This window comes from Melitaea cinxia, chromosome 12 (genome assembly GCF_905220565.1).
Source record: "Melitaea cinxia chromosome 12, ilMelCinx1.1, whole genome shotgun sequence".
NCBI lineage: Eukaryota > Metazoa > Arthropoda > Insecta > Lepidoptera > Nymphalidae > Melitaea > Melitaea cinxia.
Genome location: NC_059405.1, coordinates 13,606,070 through 13,623,256, shown reverse-complemented (window position 1 = coordinate 13,623,256; position 17,187 = coordinate 13,606,070). Strand labels below are relative to the sequence as shown.

At 31.3% G+C, this 17,187-nt stretch overlaps 2 protein-coding genes across 2 annotated transcripts in view; one reads left to right on the top strand and one right to left on the bottom strand.

Annotated features, from left to right (window-relative positions):
* Window positions 1-11,554: 11,554 nt before the first annotated feature.
* Window positions 11,555-12,200, top strand: LOC123658176. Its single transcript, XM_045593616.1, has one exon. It carries the CDS (start codon window positions 11,568-11,570, stop codon window positions 12,126-12,128), a length of 561 nt encoding a protein of 186 aa, XP_045449572.1. The 5' UTR covers window positions 11,555-11,567; the 3' UTR covers window positions 12,129-12,200.
* Window positions 12,201-16,516: 4,316 nt separating this feature from the next.
* Window positions 16,517-17,187, bottom strand: part of LOC123658271 (serine proteinase stubble) — a gene marked incomplete at its 5' end in the record, with an annotated part of 63,953 nt that continues 63,282 nt past the window's right edge. Inside the window, one exon of the mRNA XM_045593708.1 lies at window positions 16,517-16,654. Coding sequence (XP_045449664.1) covers window positions 16,517-16,654 — 138 coding nt within the window. The remainder of the gene's footprint in view (window positions 16,655-17,187) is intronic.

Genomic DNA, 17,187 nt, shown 5'->3' with positions numbered 1-17,187 from the left:
TTTATTTATGTGCGCATTTATACTAATAATAATAGGCCTGCTTTTAAAGAAATATTCTAGAATGCTTCTACCAATTAATACAATCATGGATGATCATGATGATGTCGCATATGTTACCAAATTTTGACGCGTGTAATTAAAAAATTTAAACGTGTGTGATTTTAAATGATCGTTACATATTATGAAATTTTTATTAATTTTTGAAAAAAAATTATAATTAACTATAGTTATGTAACAAGTCAAATATTTTCTATCCCTTTTCACTAGTATTACAAATTAATAGAGTTTTACCATTTTCCTTAACTTTCCAAATCGTCCAATCGTCAGCCTTGCGCTGTCGCTCCGCAGCCTCCTTTAACGCCATGACCTCCTCGCAGAAGGAGGTTACGGCCGACCTCTCGCTGCTGAGCATGCTGCGGACCACGCTCTGCAGTGACAGATCTTCGCCTATTACGGCCACCAGGTCGCAACGCTGGGGCCCCCAAGCTACACAGTCCTCGAAAGTGTGACGCACCGTATCAACCTGACCGGCACTGTGCCAAGGTAATGTGACCAAGCAATTGTTATTAACTTCAATGATTAAAATATTGACAATTCTTTGTAAGCGTTCTGAGAATATAAGTCTTATTTCTTTGTTTTAAGATGGTAAGATTATTCACTGAGGTTTGGCAAATCATAATTATCTCAAGAAAAGCAGTTATCGTTTTTGCTTCTGTTTGTGGCTGTACACGAGACATTTTTTTTTCTTTGAAAAAAATATTGTTAGAAAATTGTAATAAAATGAAAGAATATAAGGTAGTTCACCGGGTCAGCTAGTTTTAAAAATAATATATTATTCCAACTTATACTCAAAACCTCGATTAACACCAACGTAAAGGCTTCCTCATCATAATAATATGATAACACATCAGCAAGGCGGCGCACGTGTTGTTATAGAAGCTCGTCAGTATTTATACTGTTAGTAAAAACATAATCCCTTGTTACGTACGCTTCAAAGTGAATTGTTTTCGAAAGCGACTCAAATTATATAATTCTCTGTTATATTAAAAAAAAAATAGACTAAACCCTACTAAAATAAACATTGTTTAACCGGGCTTTCCAACGCAAGATGTATTTTTAAACTCAGACTAATAAGTTTCAAATTAGCACGCAAAAACAATAACTTTATTATAATAATATGTATTAAAAATATAAAAATAATGATGAATGATAAAATTAAAAAAAAATCAATAGATGTCGTTGTATACAAGCAATCAACAGTTTTTTAAGTGCCTGTCTGAATAAATAAAAACGAACTACCCCAAATCAGAATTAAGGCCCAGAAACTGTGCCTTATAATAGTTTTATTTATTAACTGAATTCAAGGAAACATTTATCTACGTCTGCTTTATACATGTGTAAAATAAGTAATGATAGACGGACACTTGCTTATTGCAAATTACCGAACTTATGTGAAGCTCTTGTCTGAGGTAGGTAGGAAACTAAAATAAATATGGCGTACTCCTTAAAACCGACATTACGCGACTGAATCGTCATGGTGGAGCTAGTTTTGTTATAAATATATAACAGCAATATTCCATGCCTTTCCTCGTATATCAATTCACTAACCTCACGCTTCACGCAACAGCCCATGTGTCTATCAGGGCTTCAGTAAATCAAATTTTCCTAACAAAAATATGATATGTAATTAAATAAACATAATTATGTAAATTACAAGAAAATAATTTATCCTATAAAGGTTACATATAAATGAGAATATAATTTTAATGTTAATAAAGAGGACACAATTCATTTTAGTGTAGGAAAACTAAGTGAACAACGAAGAAAGATTTTTTTTTTATTAAATCTCATATTCAATTTCGTTTCTAAGCAAAATTATTTGTAAACGTACAATTTGTTACTTGTAAATAAACTTGAACTTTTTTTTATAAAATAATTAACTCAGAATCTTTTATAATAATTCTTTTTGTTGTAAAAATATTATTTTACTGTCTATCGTAGACAATCGCGATCAAAATTTTCCATTGCTATCGTTAATTTTAAACTTTTGGAACTAGTATTAACTCGTTGTATCTTGGGGTTAGTAGAATAAAGTTTCAAGCTTCCTCATCACAAACACGATGGACTAGACGTTATTTTTACTTGCAGGTTTTATTACGTATCACACTATTTAATCTCGCTTCGTATATAGCTTAAGTGTTGGCACAATTTGTAGTGGCGCTGCCTTCTGCTCGGGGATTTGTGGGTTCGATTCCCACCTGATTCAGTGTGTATTATTTGTATTTATTTACATATGTATTATTTCTGCGTATATTTATATATAAAAAAATATTTAGCGAACTGTATCAGTCGGCTGTTATCCATTAACACAAACATTATGTTGCTTACCTAAGGATCAGACGACCGTGTTATAAAACATTATTTATTATTTATTTATTTATTTGACCTTTTTTATATTCCTTTTGTAGTGTACAATACAATATAGACTAAAAATAATATGTTTTTAATACAATTATTCAAAGACGGAATAAGAGCATCTCTATTCGGATAAAACTAGTAATTATCATTATTTTTATTTATTTATTTATTGAATAATTACAATATTGGTACATAATATCATTTTAAGCTAGGTACAAGTGGTACAACATGAGTTTAGAATAAAACTATACACTTTCCCATACGGAAATTAAAAAAAAAACCCGTTGCGGGAAACCGGGATGTCTGGTGCGAACTTGGGGAGGCCTATGTCCAGCAGTGGACTGCAATAGGCTGAACTGACTGACTGGCTGCCCCACACCTCTCTCGCGAGATTGCACATAATATATGTAAACAATACTAACTTTAAAAACCTTAAAAATCATCACTCATTAGTTTAACAACTCAGTTGTGAAATCCTAAGAATTACAAGTATAAGCCTAGGATTTATATATAATTCAGCATTTACAGTAACGTGTGTACTGCAAGTGTGTTTGCTTTCGTTTTATTAGTTTTATAGTTATGCTTTTTTATATTACACTAGCTGATCCAGTGAACATTGCTATATTTTTTCGTATATATGTTTGCCATTTTTTTAGTTTTCCCTTTATACAACCTTGCCTTGATAATAACAAAAAAAAAGAATTATGTAATGTAATTTGGTGGTTTGAAAGTAATGGACGTACATTTTATTTATATGGATACTAGCTGTACCCGCGACGTATTCGTCGTAGTTTGTAGACTTATAAAATCAATAAATTTCTAAAATAAATAATTTTATTTCTTATTACATCAGTTATCTACTAGTGAATGTTTATGTGTATATGTATCGTGTATACATCGATATGCATTTAGTAAAAAGCGGTTATTTTAATAATACAAACAGACATTCCAATTTTATTTATTTGTATAGATACATAAAGAAAATAAAAATGTAAAAAACACTTTTATGTAGAAAAGAGTAACAGAAGTTGAAATCTTGTCACTTTTTTCTGTTTTGAACTGACATTACACTTGTGTTAAATTTTGAATTTATGAACTTTTCCGAACGTATTAAGGATATACTCATACGAAAATTGGCAAATTTTAAACACTCTAGTTTAATTAAAAACAACACTTAATATAGACTTTGAACATTTGTAATGCTTCGTATTTTCATCGTAAAATAATTATTTATAGTTTACAAAACAACCTTAATATAAAGAAGTCGTATAACAATTAAGTACAGTAAATAATTATTATTATTTAGAATTAAATTATATTCAAAGGTAATTTTGAAACAATTCAAATTCAGTAATTGACTTTCATATTATGAATATATTTCTACGGTCCCTCATTGTTCGGGCTATTTGCTATATGATTTATATTTCGAATATTCAAATCAGCACGGGCAGCAGCGTCTTCGGTGCGACAAAGCCAGCCCTGTGGTCACCAAGCCAAGCCAAGCCTGCCCAGCGTGGTGACTATGGAAAACACACATGAGTTCAGGCCATTTTAGGCGTGAACTTGTGTCGGCCTATTTCCAGCAGTGGACTGCGATAGGCTGAAGTGATGATGAAATACTTTTATCTTTATAAAATGTATATAATGATTAAATTTTCTCATAGCGTCTATGAAACCAAGTTTCACTCTGTGTCTATAATAAAGCAATATCTAACACATACCTAGTACCTGCTTTCATGTCACGTCAAACTCAAATCGCTGTTTGTAAATGATCCGGGAAATTTCGAAGTATCTCTCGTATAATGTTATACAAAGGGATACCTGACCACCTATTACGGAAAATTTAATTGAAATTAAATACAGTATATTAAGAACTACAATGTAACACGCATAATATGTTTCTCTTCGTAGATTCCGTATACCATCCCTATTATCTGACGGTTAGCAGTTCCTTAATTATTTCTTACAAGCACTTTCGTTCCTGTAAAAATAGTTCATAATAAAGTGGTGGGGACTTTGACAGCTGTATTCACCTCAAAATATCTTAGGACATTTCCCAATAAAGCTCCTATTAAAAATGGAGCTCAAAATTCCAATCGTAAGAGGTTCTCTTTCGAATTTTAAGATTTCCTGTTTAAATAACACGGGGAACAAATTTTTACATTTTTTAGCTAAACTGTAAGAGTTAAAAAAATGTTAAATGGCAAATTTGTAGTACGCTTGAAATCCTATAAAAAGATGCTGTAATTTTTTTTTATATCATCAATAACAACAAAGTTTTATAAAGTTTCTGAGATATTTTAGGGTGAGAGCAAAGAATAAAATATATCGTCGTTTTTCGGCACACCCTAATATTTATTATGAAAAAAATAGTTTCAACAGTTGGCTGTTACCTATAACACAAGCATTAACTTGCTTACTTTAGGAATAGACGACTATGTGTGAATGTTATCAGAAGATATTTATTTATATCTCAATTCTGCTATTGAAAAAGATATAATATGTTTCAATTTTTGATTGAACAATGATGATGCAAATCAACTGCTCTATTAATATTCTCTTTAATATTTAAATAACGCATTTGTATTTCTTCTAGTATAAGAATTGACACACTTAAAGAAAGTTGATACAATTATAAATAATAATAAAATGAATATGACTACACGAAAATAATAAAATTCTAAAAATGTACCTTTAATATTCATTTAAATTGAATAATACATTATTATTTGAAGTAACAACTTAAATAAAATACAATTATTTACAGTAAACATTAAATTTGGAAAAAATGCCTTCTATTATCATTTACTGGAACATTTAAACGTACTAAAAATACACCTAATACCTACTTAACTTTGTCACAATGTTTGCAAGGAATAAGCTACAAATTCTCAAAGTGTACCGAGTCGAGGACACTTGACGCAGAGTGCTTGAAGCCACACTTATGGACTGACCAAGCTTTTATGTTCACGTGCTGTGTTGGATGGAGCTTAATGCTAACGCTTTTTATAAGTTAACTATAAAAGAGAATACACTGTAACGTTGACTTTACTCAAAATGAAAACTGTTTTTTCTTTCTTTTATTTCGAAAGAACACTATTTTTATTTACTTTGTCGCGCGTTAAAAAAAATCTAGAGAGAAATCAAATTTTTAAAGCGACGAACTAAAAATAAAATTAAAAAAAACTAATTATAATTCAATTAAATGATGATGAAATCAGAAAGATAACAGATTGAAATAAATTTATTGCAATGTATAACACACCTTAGTACATTATACTTCAATGTAACACACTCATGTAGTTTAAAAAAAATGACAAGTTTTTAATATTAAAATTAAAATTATGAACACACAAACTCGTAAAAAAATCTATAGCACTAGCTATCTAAGGCTCAACTTATTCCTGGCACATGGTCGGAGGTTATAAAAGGTCACTTAGCCGAACCATGCTCCGAAGCACCATGTGGCACCGCCCGTAGCACAACATTGCACCACGTGGTTAGGCTCACGCAGCTCCCACGATTTCTGGCGACGTAAACAAGCGTCGCCGACTGCCACAGGGTCGACAACATCAGAACCGGGAACGTTGGGCAAAATGTCTCGCCACGCAGAAGCATCCGGCACCACTCGTGACCGCCTCGCCAAGGACACCAACAAATCGCACCCTGAACCTTGCCGTGGCTGCAGACGAAGGAATAGAAGGAGCCTCTCGCCACAAGCGCTTGTATACTCATGAGTTAAACCCTACTCATCTAATCCCCACCAATGGCCCCATACGCAAAACCACACGTCACAAGGACCGCGCTAATAAACGACAACACCTATCAAAAAAAAAGAGCAATTACGCACCAAATAAATTAGTAACATTACATATGTTACAACTTTAGTTCGGCTTTTTACTATCTGTGTTGCGAAAGTTTCTTATATATTTGATAGTTATTTAAATGTTATTCCTAAACACAAGACAATTAAATATTAGAATTTTTTAAATATTTTCCTGGTCCAAATATTAAATCACAGCGCAAATTTTACTTATAGATTCCACTTCCACAACACGTCTATCTTTACTATCTATACATATAATAAAATGGTAGGAAAGTCAAAACTGTACATTGAATATTTTTTGAAAGAATACTTGGGGTGTGATCTACAATCGATACCGAAGCGAAAAATATAGTTTTTAGAATTTTTGTCTGTTTGTCTGTTTGTCGGTATGTATGTCCGGGATAAACTCAAAAAGTATACTGCATGGATTTACTTCAAATTTGGCACGAATATTATTATTAAGTCGGGTCAACATATAGGCTACATATTATCACGCTATCACATACGGGGAACGAGCAGTGAACCTTTATTTCTTCAACGCATTCTGTAACAACGTGTAATCTAACGACGCATATTTTAATGTTGTTGTCATTATGTTAATAACCATGCTATAAGCTAGCTTCACACTATAAATAAAGACATTCTGCAGTATATTTAGTATCAGCATTGCACCCGTGCGAAGCCGGGGCGGGCCGCTAGTATCAATATATATTTTTAAGGCGAATTACCTACATAACTAAATATTCAAATTCTAAGCCATATGAAAATAATGGAATATACACCTAAAATTTACAAAGGCTCTGAAATGTTCATTTGCCCTCAAAAAGTATTTTTCCGTTTAAAAGATTGTTACTAAAGACTTTTTATCTACAAACTAACGCGAGGGACAAAGAACGTAGGAACAATTGGACTCGTAATTATAGTGTGGTACAAGTAACAAGATACGAGGCATTGTTGCGTAGAAACGTGACGCTATGACACCGTAGGTATCGAAATTTTATAATATTTAACAATATTCATGAATTTATTTTTATTGTTTACGTGTACCATAGCGCCTGATACTTTATCGAAATATAGGAATAAAAAGTGAGTTTCCGTTCCACGACTAGAGATAACTCTCAGATTGACTGTCTAAATAGACAAAAAAGGCTTACTAGTTTATGAATAATTGTGTTTGCCCGCAAATGAAAAGAATTAGTCAAGTAAATACGCGTTATCAAAGATTACTTTAAAAGTTGTAATCAGGTCTAGATGAAATTTAAATGTGACCACATGATAAACATCAGCTTTTGATTAGATTAAAAATCATCAAAATCGGTACACCCAGTAAAAAGTTATACCGTATAATACAACGTAGGTCGACGAAAAAATAGTTAAGTATAAACGCAGTATTAGATATAACTCGAAAAGTACTTGTTCGATCTCAAATAAATTTAAATGGGACCAAATGACACGCATCACCTTCGATTTTTTTTTATCGAAATCGGTCCACCCAGTCAAAAGTTCTGAAGTAACATACATTTAAAAAATACAATCGAATTGAGAACCTCCTTCTTTTTTGGAAGTCGGTTAAAAAGATTAATACAATATCAAGTGGTAAATAAATGAATTTAATAACGCCATCTATGGCGGCATATATGAAAACTGATTCTTAAAGAGTAACTCCAATGAACTCCGAAAATAACTTTTCTTAATATTCTTTTATGTAAACATTCTTTTGACAATAACAAACACTAAGGACATATCAAATTTGGCGCTGTCTTTCGAAAGCTGTAGACGTAAATACATTTCAGCGTTTCATTTTTATTAATACAAATTAGGCTGAAACCATGAACTGTGTTTCTTATAAACCTCGTAAATCTGTACGACAAATGGTATCCACATCACATTAATAATTTACTTAAAAAGGCTTTCTGCTTTGTATTGTAACGCACAACATTAAAACCGCGGTTAGCGAACTCGCACGGTCTGAACGCTCAAAGGAAAGTTTAATATACGTGAACCAGATATTTTTATACGAAATAAGGATTATTTGAATGTACGAAATGATATTTTATATCTTATTCCTATAAATGTGTATATCTTATAAATATGTATTACTCTCAAGGAAATATTTTTAAATTAATAATAAAGAAAATTGTAAATATTTTCAATTTAATATTAAAGAAAATTTTCTTACAATATTTTTATACATACTTGGTCAAGATAAACATATTACTGCTTACATTTTTATAGCAAAAATACTTATTATTTTTTCAAATGAAATACTCATCATCATCATCATCACTTTAGCCTAACGCAGTCTACTGCTGGAAATATGCCTCCACAAGTTCGCGCCAAAAATTGCGTGAACTCGTGTGTGTTGCCCATAGTCACTACGCTGGGCAGGCGGGTTGGTGACCGCAGGGCTGGCTTTGTCGCACTGAAGACGCTGCTGCCCGACGTGTGTAACTAAAATAGTACACGTGGAAAAATAAGTGTATTTATTCAATAAATTATTCAAATAATACCGATATGGAGAAAAAAAAATTTAGAAAAACGTCGTTGTACTCGAGGGACAAACCCTATTTGCTACTATGGCTTTTATTTACCCTTCAGATTTCCCACATGATAAGCTAAGATTGCTTTACGTAATTCTGTTTTTTGTCATTTATTGTTTATTTTACTGTTTGACGCTTCAAAAAGTTTATACGTATAAAAAAATAAGGGCGCAACACTTAACAGCTAAGTAAAAATCTTATATTAGGTCTAAAAATAAATACACGAACGCCCAGACCACCAAAAACCTCTTTATTGCCCATAGAAATAGTTGTCAATAACAAGATTTAACCTGCCACTGTATCGATAAAACAACACTATTCTACTACAATTTCAAACTTGGAAGGAAGTTCCAGATGAACTCATTTTGCTTTAAATAAGGCCAAAATAATAATAATAATAATAATAATTAAAAACAAAAATAAATATTTTGTCAATTTAACAAATAGTTACTGTTGCCCGTGGACATTAATGATATCCTGCTTGCTTTTAGGAAGTGGGTGTCTGTATACTCGCCCCCTTACTATTAAGCAGTATTCATGATACAAACTAAGATGGAATTACATGTTACGTTACAAGCTCAAGACTATTCAATCTCAAAGAAATACATACATGCACTATTATCTGTAGGAGTCTATAAATATTACTGTTCAGTAAAAGACTTCTTTCCAAATAGAACGGAAATATAAAGCTAAGCTGCCGAAGAATTAGTTTTATCGAAGTTTTTATTCTGTAAAAGATACCATAAGAATTTTTAACAACTTAAGCAATTCGAATGTCAATAGTAATTAATAGCCTGGGCTATAATCTTTTGGTTAAGAAAAAAAATATTAATTAATTACAAAGGGAGTATCAAACCAATCACAAAGTTCCCTTTGCTAATTGGTATTCTGTGTTACAGGTTACACCAAAATATTCACGTATTGTATTTTATTATTCATATAAATATACATAAATTATTCATACACACATGTGAAATATTACGTTAAATATGTGCCCATTTACATCACCATTGTATTTTAAACCACTTCAGATAACATATTGTCAATAGCAAAATTCTTAATCATCACCAACTGGAAAACAAAATAAATAAACTAGGTTAAGTTTCTTTAAATGCCGCTAACAAATTAATAGTTCAGTAATTGATAGCCTGTCTCACTTAGGCTAAGTGCTAACAATACTCGTCACGGTACAATGTCATATTATTGCTAGTTCAGTCATCGTCTAATTATTTTTAAATTTCCCCTTATTATGTCTTGTCCCATTGAAACTATATCTCTATTTAGGGTTCATCCACACATTGAATGTAACGTGCACAATGAAGTCGTTAGGAGCAGTCGACGGGAAGCAATTTGCAGCAGAGGAAATTCTTTTAAAGAATAACGTCCACCACAAAATATAACAATGCATTGCGTTCAAACGAAAATGCAACTTCATGCGAACTGATACGAGTGATAATGCTATGACATGAAAATCTCAATTAAACAGCTCGGTTCACTGTACAGAAATACTGGGAAGTTCGATACAGACAATTGCACTTGTTTCTACATGATGAGGTCTATTGTAACAGGTACTAAATATTTATTACCTAATATGCAAGTTTATTTTAAAATTTAATTACATAAAATATTAAAAATAAAGATTATAAATTAATTTCTATGGGCAATATTTTTTCAAATAATAAATGTCATATAATTTTCTTAAGTACCCACATCGTTGTAATTTGGTTTAGAATTTTTATTCGTTCTATTTTTTATTTAACTTTAACATGTGACGAAAGTACATTTTACTTGATTTATGTTTTAGTAATAAAATCACATAGTAAACTCATTGCAGGTATATAGAATAAAGCTAAAATCGATTTTTATGTAAGATATATAATAAGAATAGCAGTGAATAATGAAAGTTTTATACGGGAGATCATTGAATGGAAGCGCATCTGCGGCACTCTAATAACGGTAAAGAACTTCATATCACAAAAATATTGAGGTCCTTTATTATCGTATTAAATTTAACAAAAATATGTACAATTACTCCTTTATTTTCAGGCGTGTTATGACATGGCTTCAAGCTTAAAAAGAAAGCTTAGCTGAGAAATTAAAATAGTAACCAAAACAAAAGAAAAAACACATTTACTGACAAGCGATAAAAGCGTTTAAAAATTAAGCAACGTGTAGTAACAGGTCGGTTAATAAACCAAAGAAGTTGGTTAGTAAATAGCAATTTCAATTATTATATATCTTCGCCCGCAATGACATCGCACTATAATGATAATTATCAACCTCCTCAATCGAACTATAATCCGGGTGTAGTGGCTGAATGGATACCACATCTAAATGTTTATAACTCAGCACGAATACCAGTCGCTTCTGTAGCCCCACAAATGAGGACATCACTATATTCACACACAAGAGCCTTGATGCCAGTAGATCGCGTAATAACTTCTAATAGTCAACCTATAATGGTACCTGAAGTTATACCAACTTTTTGTTCTAATTTGTATGGATACCCACAGATGCATAAAGTTCCATATATACAAGAGACATCTGTGCAAGAGCCATATATACAAGAGCCAAATACACAAGAGTCATATATGCAAGAGCCATATATGCAAGAGCATTATACACAACAGCCGTATTTACAACAGCCACGTATGCAACAGCCGTCTGTACATCAACCATATGCATGCCATGTACGACAGCCATACCAACTATACCAACTATATACCTCACAGCCAAATGTACACCAGGCATATATACAAGAGCCAAGTATGCAGTGTCCAAGGATGCAAAATCCATATTTCATAGAGGCATTGGGACAAGAGTCATATACTACGGCTGATGTAATTAATGATCTACCTAAATGTACTCCGGAAAATTTAGCATCACCCGGACAAACAACAGATAGTTTTATTGATGAATCGGAGCATTTAGATCCGTTTGAGACCTTTTTAAAATTGCCTAAAGATCTATTTCCAACAGCTGCTAAGCTAGGTCTCGACCCAAATCCATTAATAGATGAGTGCTGTAAATTAGGAGATATAGATAATAATGCACATTGGATTCTAGATTTGGAACTAGGTGTTCCTATTTTACCCACTACTAGAACTATAGCTATATACGATGTTAAAAATAACAGTATTCGTTGTCAACACAAACCAGACATGGTACATCCAGGATTTGAGAGGTGTAATAGTGATTTCCAAAAATTAATACTAAGATATTACAATTATATGACACATTCTTGGTACAAAGGGTACAAAATCATTTATAAAGAACAATCATTGCAAGACTTCCAGCCGTGGGTAATGTTACCAATGCAGATGTATGGGATGTGCTGGCCTTAGCATGTAGCATGAAATCAATGCATGAGTAGTAAAGTTATATCAACTACAATAATTTGTAAATATGATTGTGTTATTTTAATACGTAATTAATGTAATTAATTAAATTTTTAATGATAGTTTTAATGATAATAAAATACCGATTACTGTCTCTAATTTTTATTCTGTAAATTGTAACTTTCCACAAAATCATTACGTTATAAGTTCAACAATATGACTACTTTGATCACTTTACTTAAAAATAGCTTTCATTATTTTCTTCATCTAAACTGGAACATTAAAGAGCCTAAACAAATTAATGAGAATGCTCATTAGCTACATTTGCGCGCAAAATATCTCCCTAATGCTGTGTAATTTAATTTCGAATTTTCCTTATCGTCAGCTTGGCATTTTAATATTTCATTTCAATTCTGTCGTGACGTTTTGTTAAAAAAATTTGTTAAGACCACAATTATCTCCCTTTATACGTATTTTTTAATTATAATTTATCCAAAAAGTTATTTTTTTTATTTTACTTAGTACAAATTGTATATAATAAGGCCTTGATCTGACAATTACCTCACGTAGAAGTAAAAGTAAATTATTAATTCTGGTTTACTAAGCAAACGAAAGTTTTTTTTTTTTTTTTTTTGGTAGATATAATTAAAATAATTGTGTTTACTCGCAAACGAAAAAAAACCGACTTTAATTTCATCGACGAGTAAATACAACGTAGATCGACGAAAAAATAGTTAAGTAACTACGCTTTATCAAAGATTACTCAAAAAGTAGTTACCAAATATCGATAAAATTTATATGTGACTACATGATAAACATCAGCTTTCGATTAAATTAAAAATTATCAAAATCGGTACACCCAGTAAAAAGTTATTGCAGATTTTCGAGAGTTTCCCTCGATTTCTCTGGGATCCCATCAACAGATCCTGGTTTCCTTATCATGGTACCAAACTAAAGATATCCCCTTTCCAACAAAAAAAAGAATTATCAAAATCGGTACATCCAGTAGAAAGTTATGCGCTATAATAAAACGTAGATCGACGAAAAAAGCGTCAAGTAAAAACGCATTATTAGATATAACTCGAAAAGTAGTTGTTAGATCTCAAATAAATTTAAATGGGACCAATTGACACACACCACCTTTCGATTAAAAAAAAATTGTCGAAATCGGTCCACCCGGTCAAAAGTTCTGATGTAACATACATAAAAAAAGAAATAAAAAAATAAATAAAAAAACAGTCGAATTGAGAACCTCCTCCTTTTTTTGGAAGTCGGTTAATTATAAAAAGTACTACTTTTAAGTAGTAGCGTAGCGTGGAGGGTGCTGAAGGGACCGTCACCTCGGGCGGCACCGAAAAGTACAACGATTTTATCAATGGACAAAAAAATAATCCAAATCGCTTCCAGAACGAAAAACACATCAAAACTCAGTAGCATTGAGATTATCTTTCTTTTGACGTCATCGGTTAATGAACATAATAAATTAATATCCTTGGCTCCAGGCGGCGAAAAATCACGCCACGACACTGTTTTTAAGTTCTACTATTGTTACTCATTTTGCCTTTTTTACATGTACCCTTCTTTCCCTTTCTTTCGTACAATTCTTCGTTACATGGCTTTTAGCTGTTACACATAAATAATTTTACCTACTTACCTGTATAATGTGGGATGGAAGAGTAAAATAAAGATTTTTCAGTGCGGTCCAGAATCGAAATTATTTTCATCTACGAAGTGTTTTTGAATTTCCAAAAAATATTTAGACAACTTTGAGGTGGGGCATAGCAGTAAATGTCCTGCATAAAATTTCGAGAAGCCTGACTAGGGAAATACCTTAATCTTACAGAAGATCACCACCAAATAATATTGTTCGGTATTACTCTGCTAGTGTTGTTTTTTTGCGGTAAGTAAGGTGACCAGAGCTCGTGGGAATGGTCGAGGGTAGGGTCGGAAACGCGCTTGCGATGCACTAGTGTTACAGACATCTACAATAACCGCCTACCATCAAATAGGTCGTATATTTGCTCGTTTTCCACTCTAGTGATATAAAAAAAGCCAAATCAATTTAATACCTATCGCCACAATATCGTATAAAACATTTTAATGTCTAATCGCTGAAACGGAATGTTTCCAGCAAGCAGGAACCCGGGGCGGAATCTAATTTATTGACCGCAGTTATGCTTGAAATTAATAATTGGAAGCAGCAATTAACGTATTCGTCTGCTATGATACGGTAATGAGAGTCATTGAATTTTCCAATCGTATTTACGTTTGTTTATGTAATGAGATCGATAATTATTACTTGATCATTATGACAAATTGAAAAAAAAAATCCAGACTGCCAAGTCACTCTTTTTATTTTTATTTGAGAGTTGTTTGCATATCTATCACAAAATATGACACAAGAAAGTCCATTTGTAAAATGACGATACACAAGTGCTTTTATGCCTGGTTACGGGTATAACTCCGTCATTTATGAACCGATTTTGATAATTCTTTTTTTGTTGGAAAAGAGATATCCATAGTTTGGTACCATGATAAGGAAACCAAGATGTGATGATGGGATCCCAGAGAAATCGAGGGAAACTCTAAAATCGAGGGAAAATCCGCATATCTTTTTACTGGGTGTACCGATTTTGATGATTTTTAATTTAATTGAAAGCCGATGTTTATCATGTGATCACATTTAAATTTCATCGAGATCTGATTACAACTTTTGGTGTAATCTTTGATAATGCGTATTTACTTGACTATTTTTTCGTCTACCTACGTTGTATTACTTGTCGATATAATTGAAGTCGATTTTTCTCCGTTTGCCTGCAAACACAATTATTTCTGTAGTTTTCGACCTTAAAATATAGTATATCCCACTCAGTGGTGACGTAGCATTCACTTGGTAGAAAAGCTTTAAGGTCGACCGGTCTAGGAGTGTTTGAGTTTATCTATTGGTCTAGGAATGTTATATAACAAAATCATTTCAAACCATTTTTTTGTATGGTATACTAAAATAGTCATCTGGCATTCTTCATTATTTTTGTAAAATAACATGTACCAATACTTCAATTCATTTATTAAAGTTTTACCTTTTATTTTAATGTATAAGATAACGCAAAAAATAAATAAAAGTTATTTTAAAAATATTTAATTATTAACAATATTACTGTGCAAACGAACAATACTTCAACGTAATCATAAACTATTCATTCAAACAAAATTATAATAAAATAAACACTATCATAAACATCACTGAATTATATTTTCTAAATGCACATAATATAATAATATTATAATATACTATTATAACAAATTGTGATTTGGTAATCTTCACATTTTTGTTAAACTATTTTACCAACTAAATATCTATACATAATGCTTATTATAATTAATTATAATATTCCTATTTGTTTACATTATTAATAATATAAAAACTATTATGTAACTATATTGTTAGAAAAATAACAATAAATGCAATGCTATTTACAAATAGATTCAGATTGTATATAGACAATAAATAATACTGTATACAATGTATTAAGCGTAAGGCAAGAAAATTTTATTTACAATGACGATAAAACGTAAAAAATATAAGTAATAATTTTTACAAACTAAACCAATTTACAAAATGGACATGGTAATACAATTTAAATATACCAAAAAAACATTGTTAAGTATCATTTAATAAATTCGTTAATCCGACACTAAAATATTGGAAAAAATTGTATTTACAATAATCATCTTTGATTGCATGTAGTGTACGAAACTTAATTAAATGGATCGGAAACAAGCGGTGATCGTAAGGGCGTTTATTAAAGTCCAAGCCAGAACTGCTATGACATTTGTTTATCAATTGTTATCAAATGTTACTCGGAATTGATAACGTGTTGCGCTAATTTAAATTAATTTTATCACCTTTATAGTCAACTTGATACAGAATCTCGCATTTCACAAGTTCTGTACAGCCTTCGGGTGGACTATTGTATTAATAAAACGCCTCAGAAAACGTTGAATTGAATCAACATTTTTGAAGGTAACTCATTGAAATTGTTAATCTTTAAATTATTTGATCATTATCAGAATTGTTGAATTTATTCGGTAATTTTAGTTAAATGTGGAAATTTATCAGACAAATCTTTATTTATTTATACTGACATAATAAGCCCAATGTATTCTTAGATAGCCTTATCATCACATGTGCAATCCCAGTTTACCGATACATAGTAAAAATTAAAATACCATTTAAAATTAAAATAAATTCATATGTGTCAGTATAAAAACAAATGTTTTTGAAACTATAGCTTTAAATATGCAACCAATTATTTATAAGTATTTTTCGTATATTTAGCTTCTTCTTGCGTATGCTCAATCACTGTCAATTTGTCTTGAAATACATCATCGGTTTAAGAGTTTACTGTTTGTAATATCCAAGGGACGAACTTTGATATTCTCGTACAAACTCCTGGTAAGTTCGCTTCACCACATCCGATTCCCCAACTTATAATACCGGCCAAGAAGTATTTGTGGTCTTTTCCCTTTACCTGTAATTATAACAAGATATGATATACAGATATTCTCTTAAGAAAGTACTGTCATAAATACTAATGAAAAACTATCGCAGTAATTTTGACTGTCAAACTACGCACCAAAAGAGCTTGTTCAAAATGGCTGCCGTTATATAGGTATTAACTATATATGTCCAAAATTAATTTGTTTCACAATTTAAGCTTTAAAAATAGCTAAAAAAGATAACTAATCACTCTGCAGAGCAATTTTTAAAAAGCTTATTGGTAGGACCTATATTGTACAAAATAGTAATTTCTAATAAAAAATTTGCTACAATATGTTTTTGATGAAAGAAATTATCATACGACCTCATCTCAATTTTCCAATAAATTATTCAATAACCAAATTAAGCTTATTTGAATATTCAAACGTAAAACAGGAGAAAACAAACAACTCAATTTTCATAATTAAAAAAAAATACACTAATATACTTAATAACGTCGTAGATGTTAATTTACTATACTTATCGAAATCGGGCACAGCGGGAAATATCTTGCTCAGAATTTTG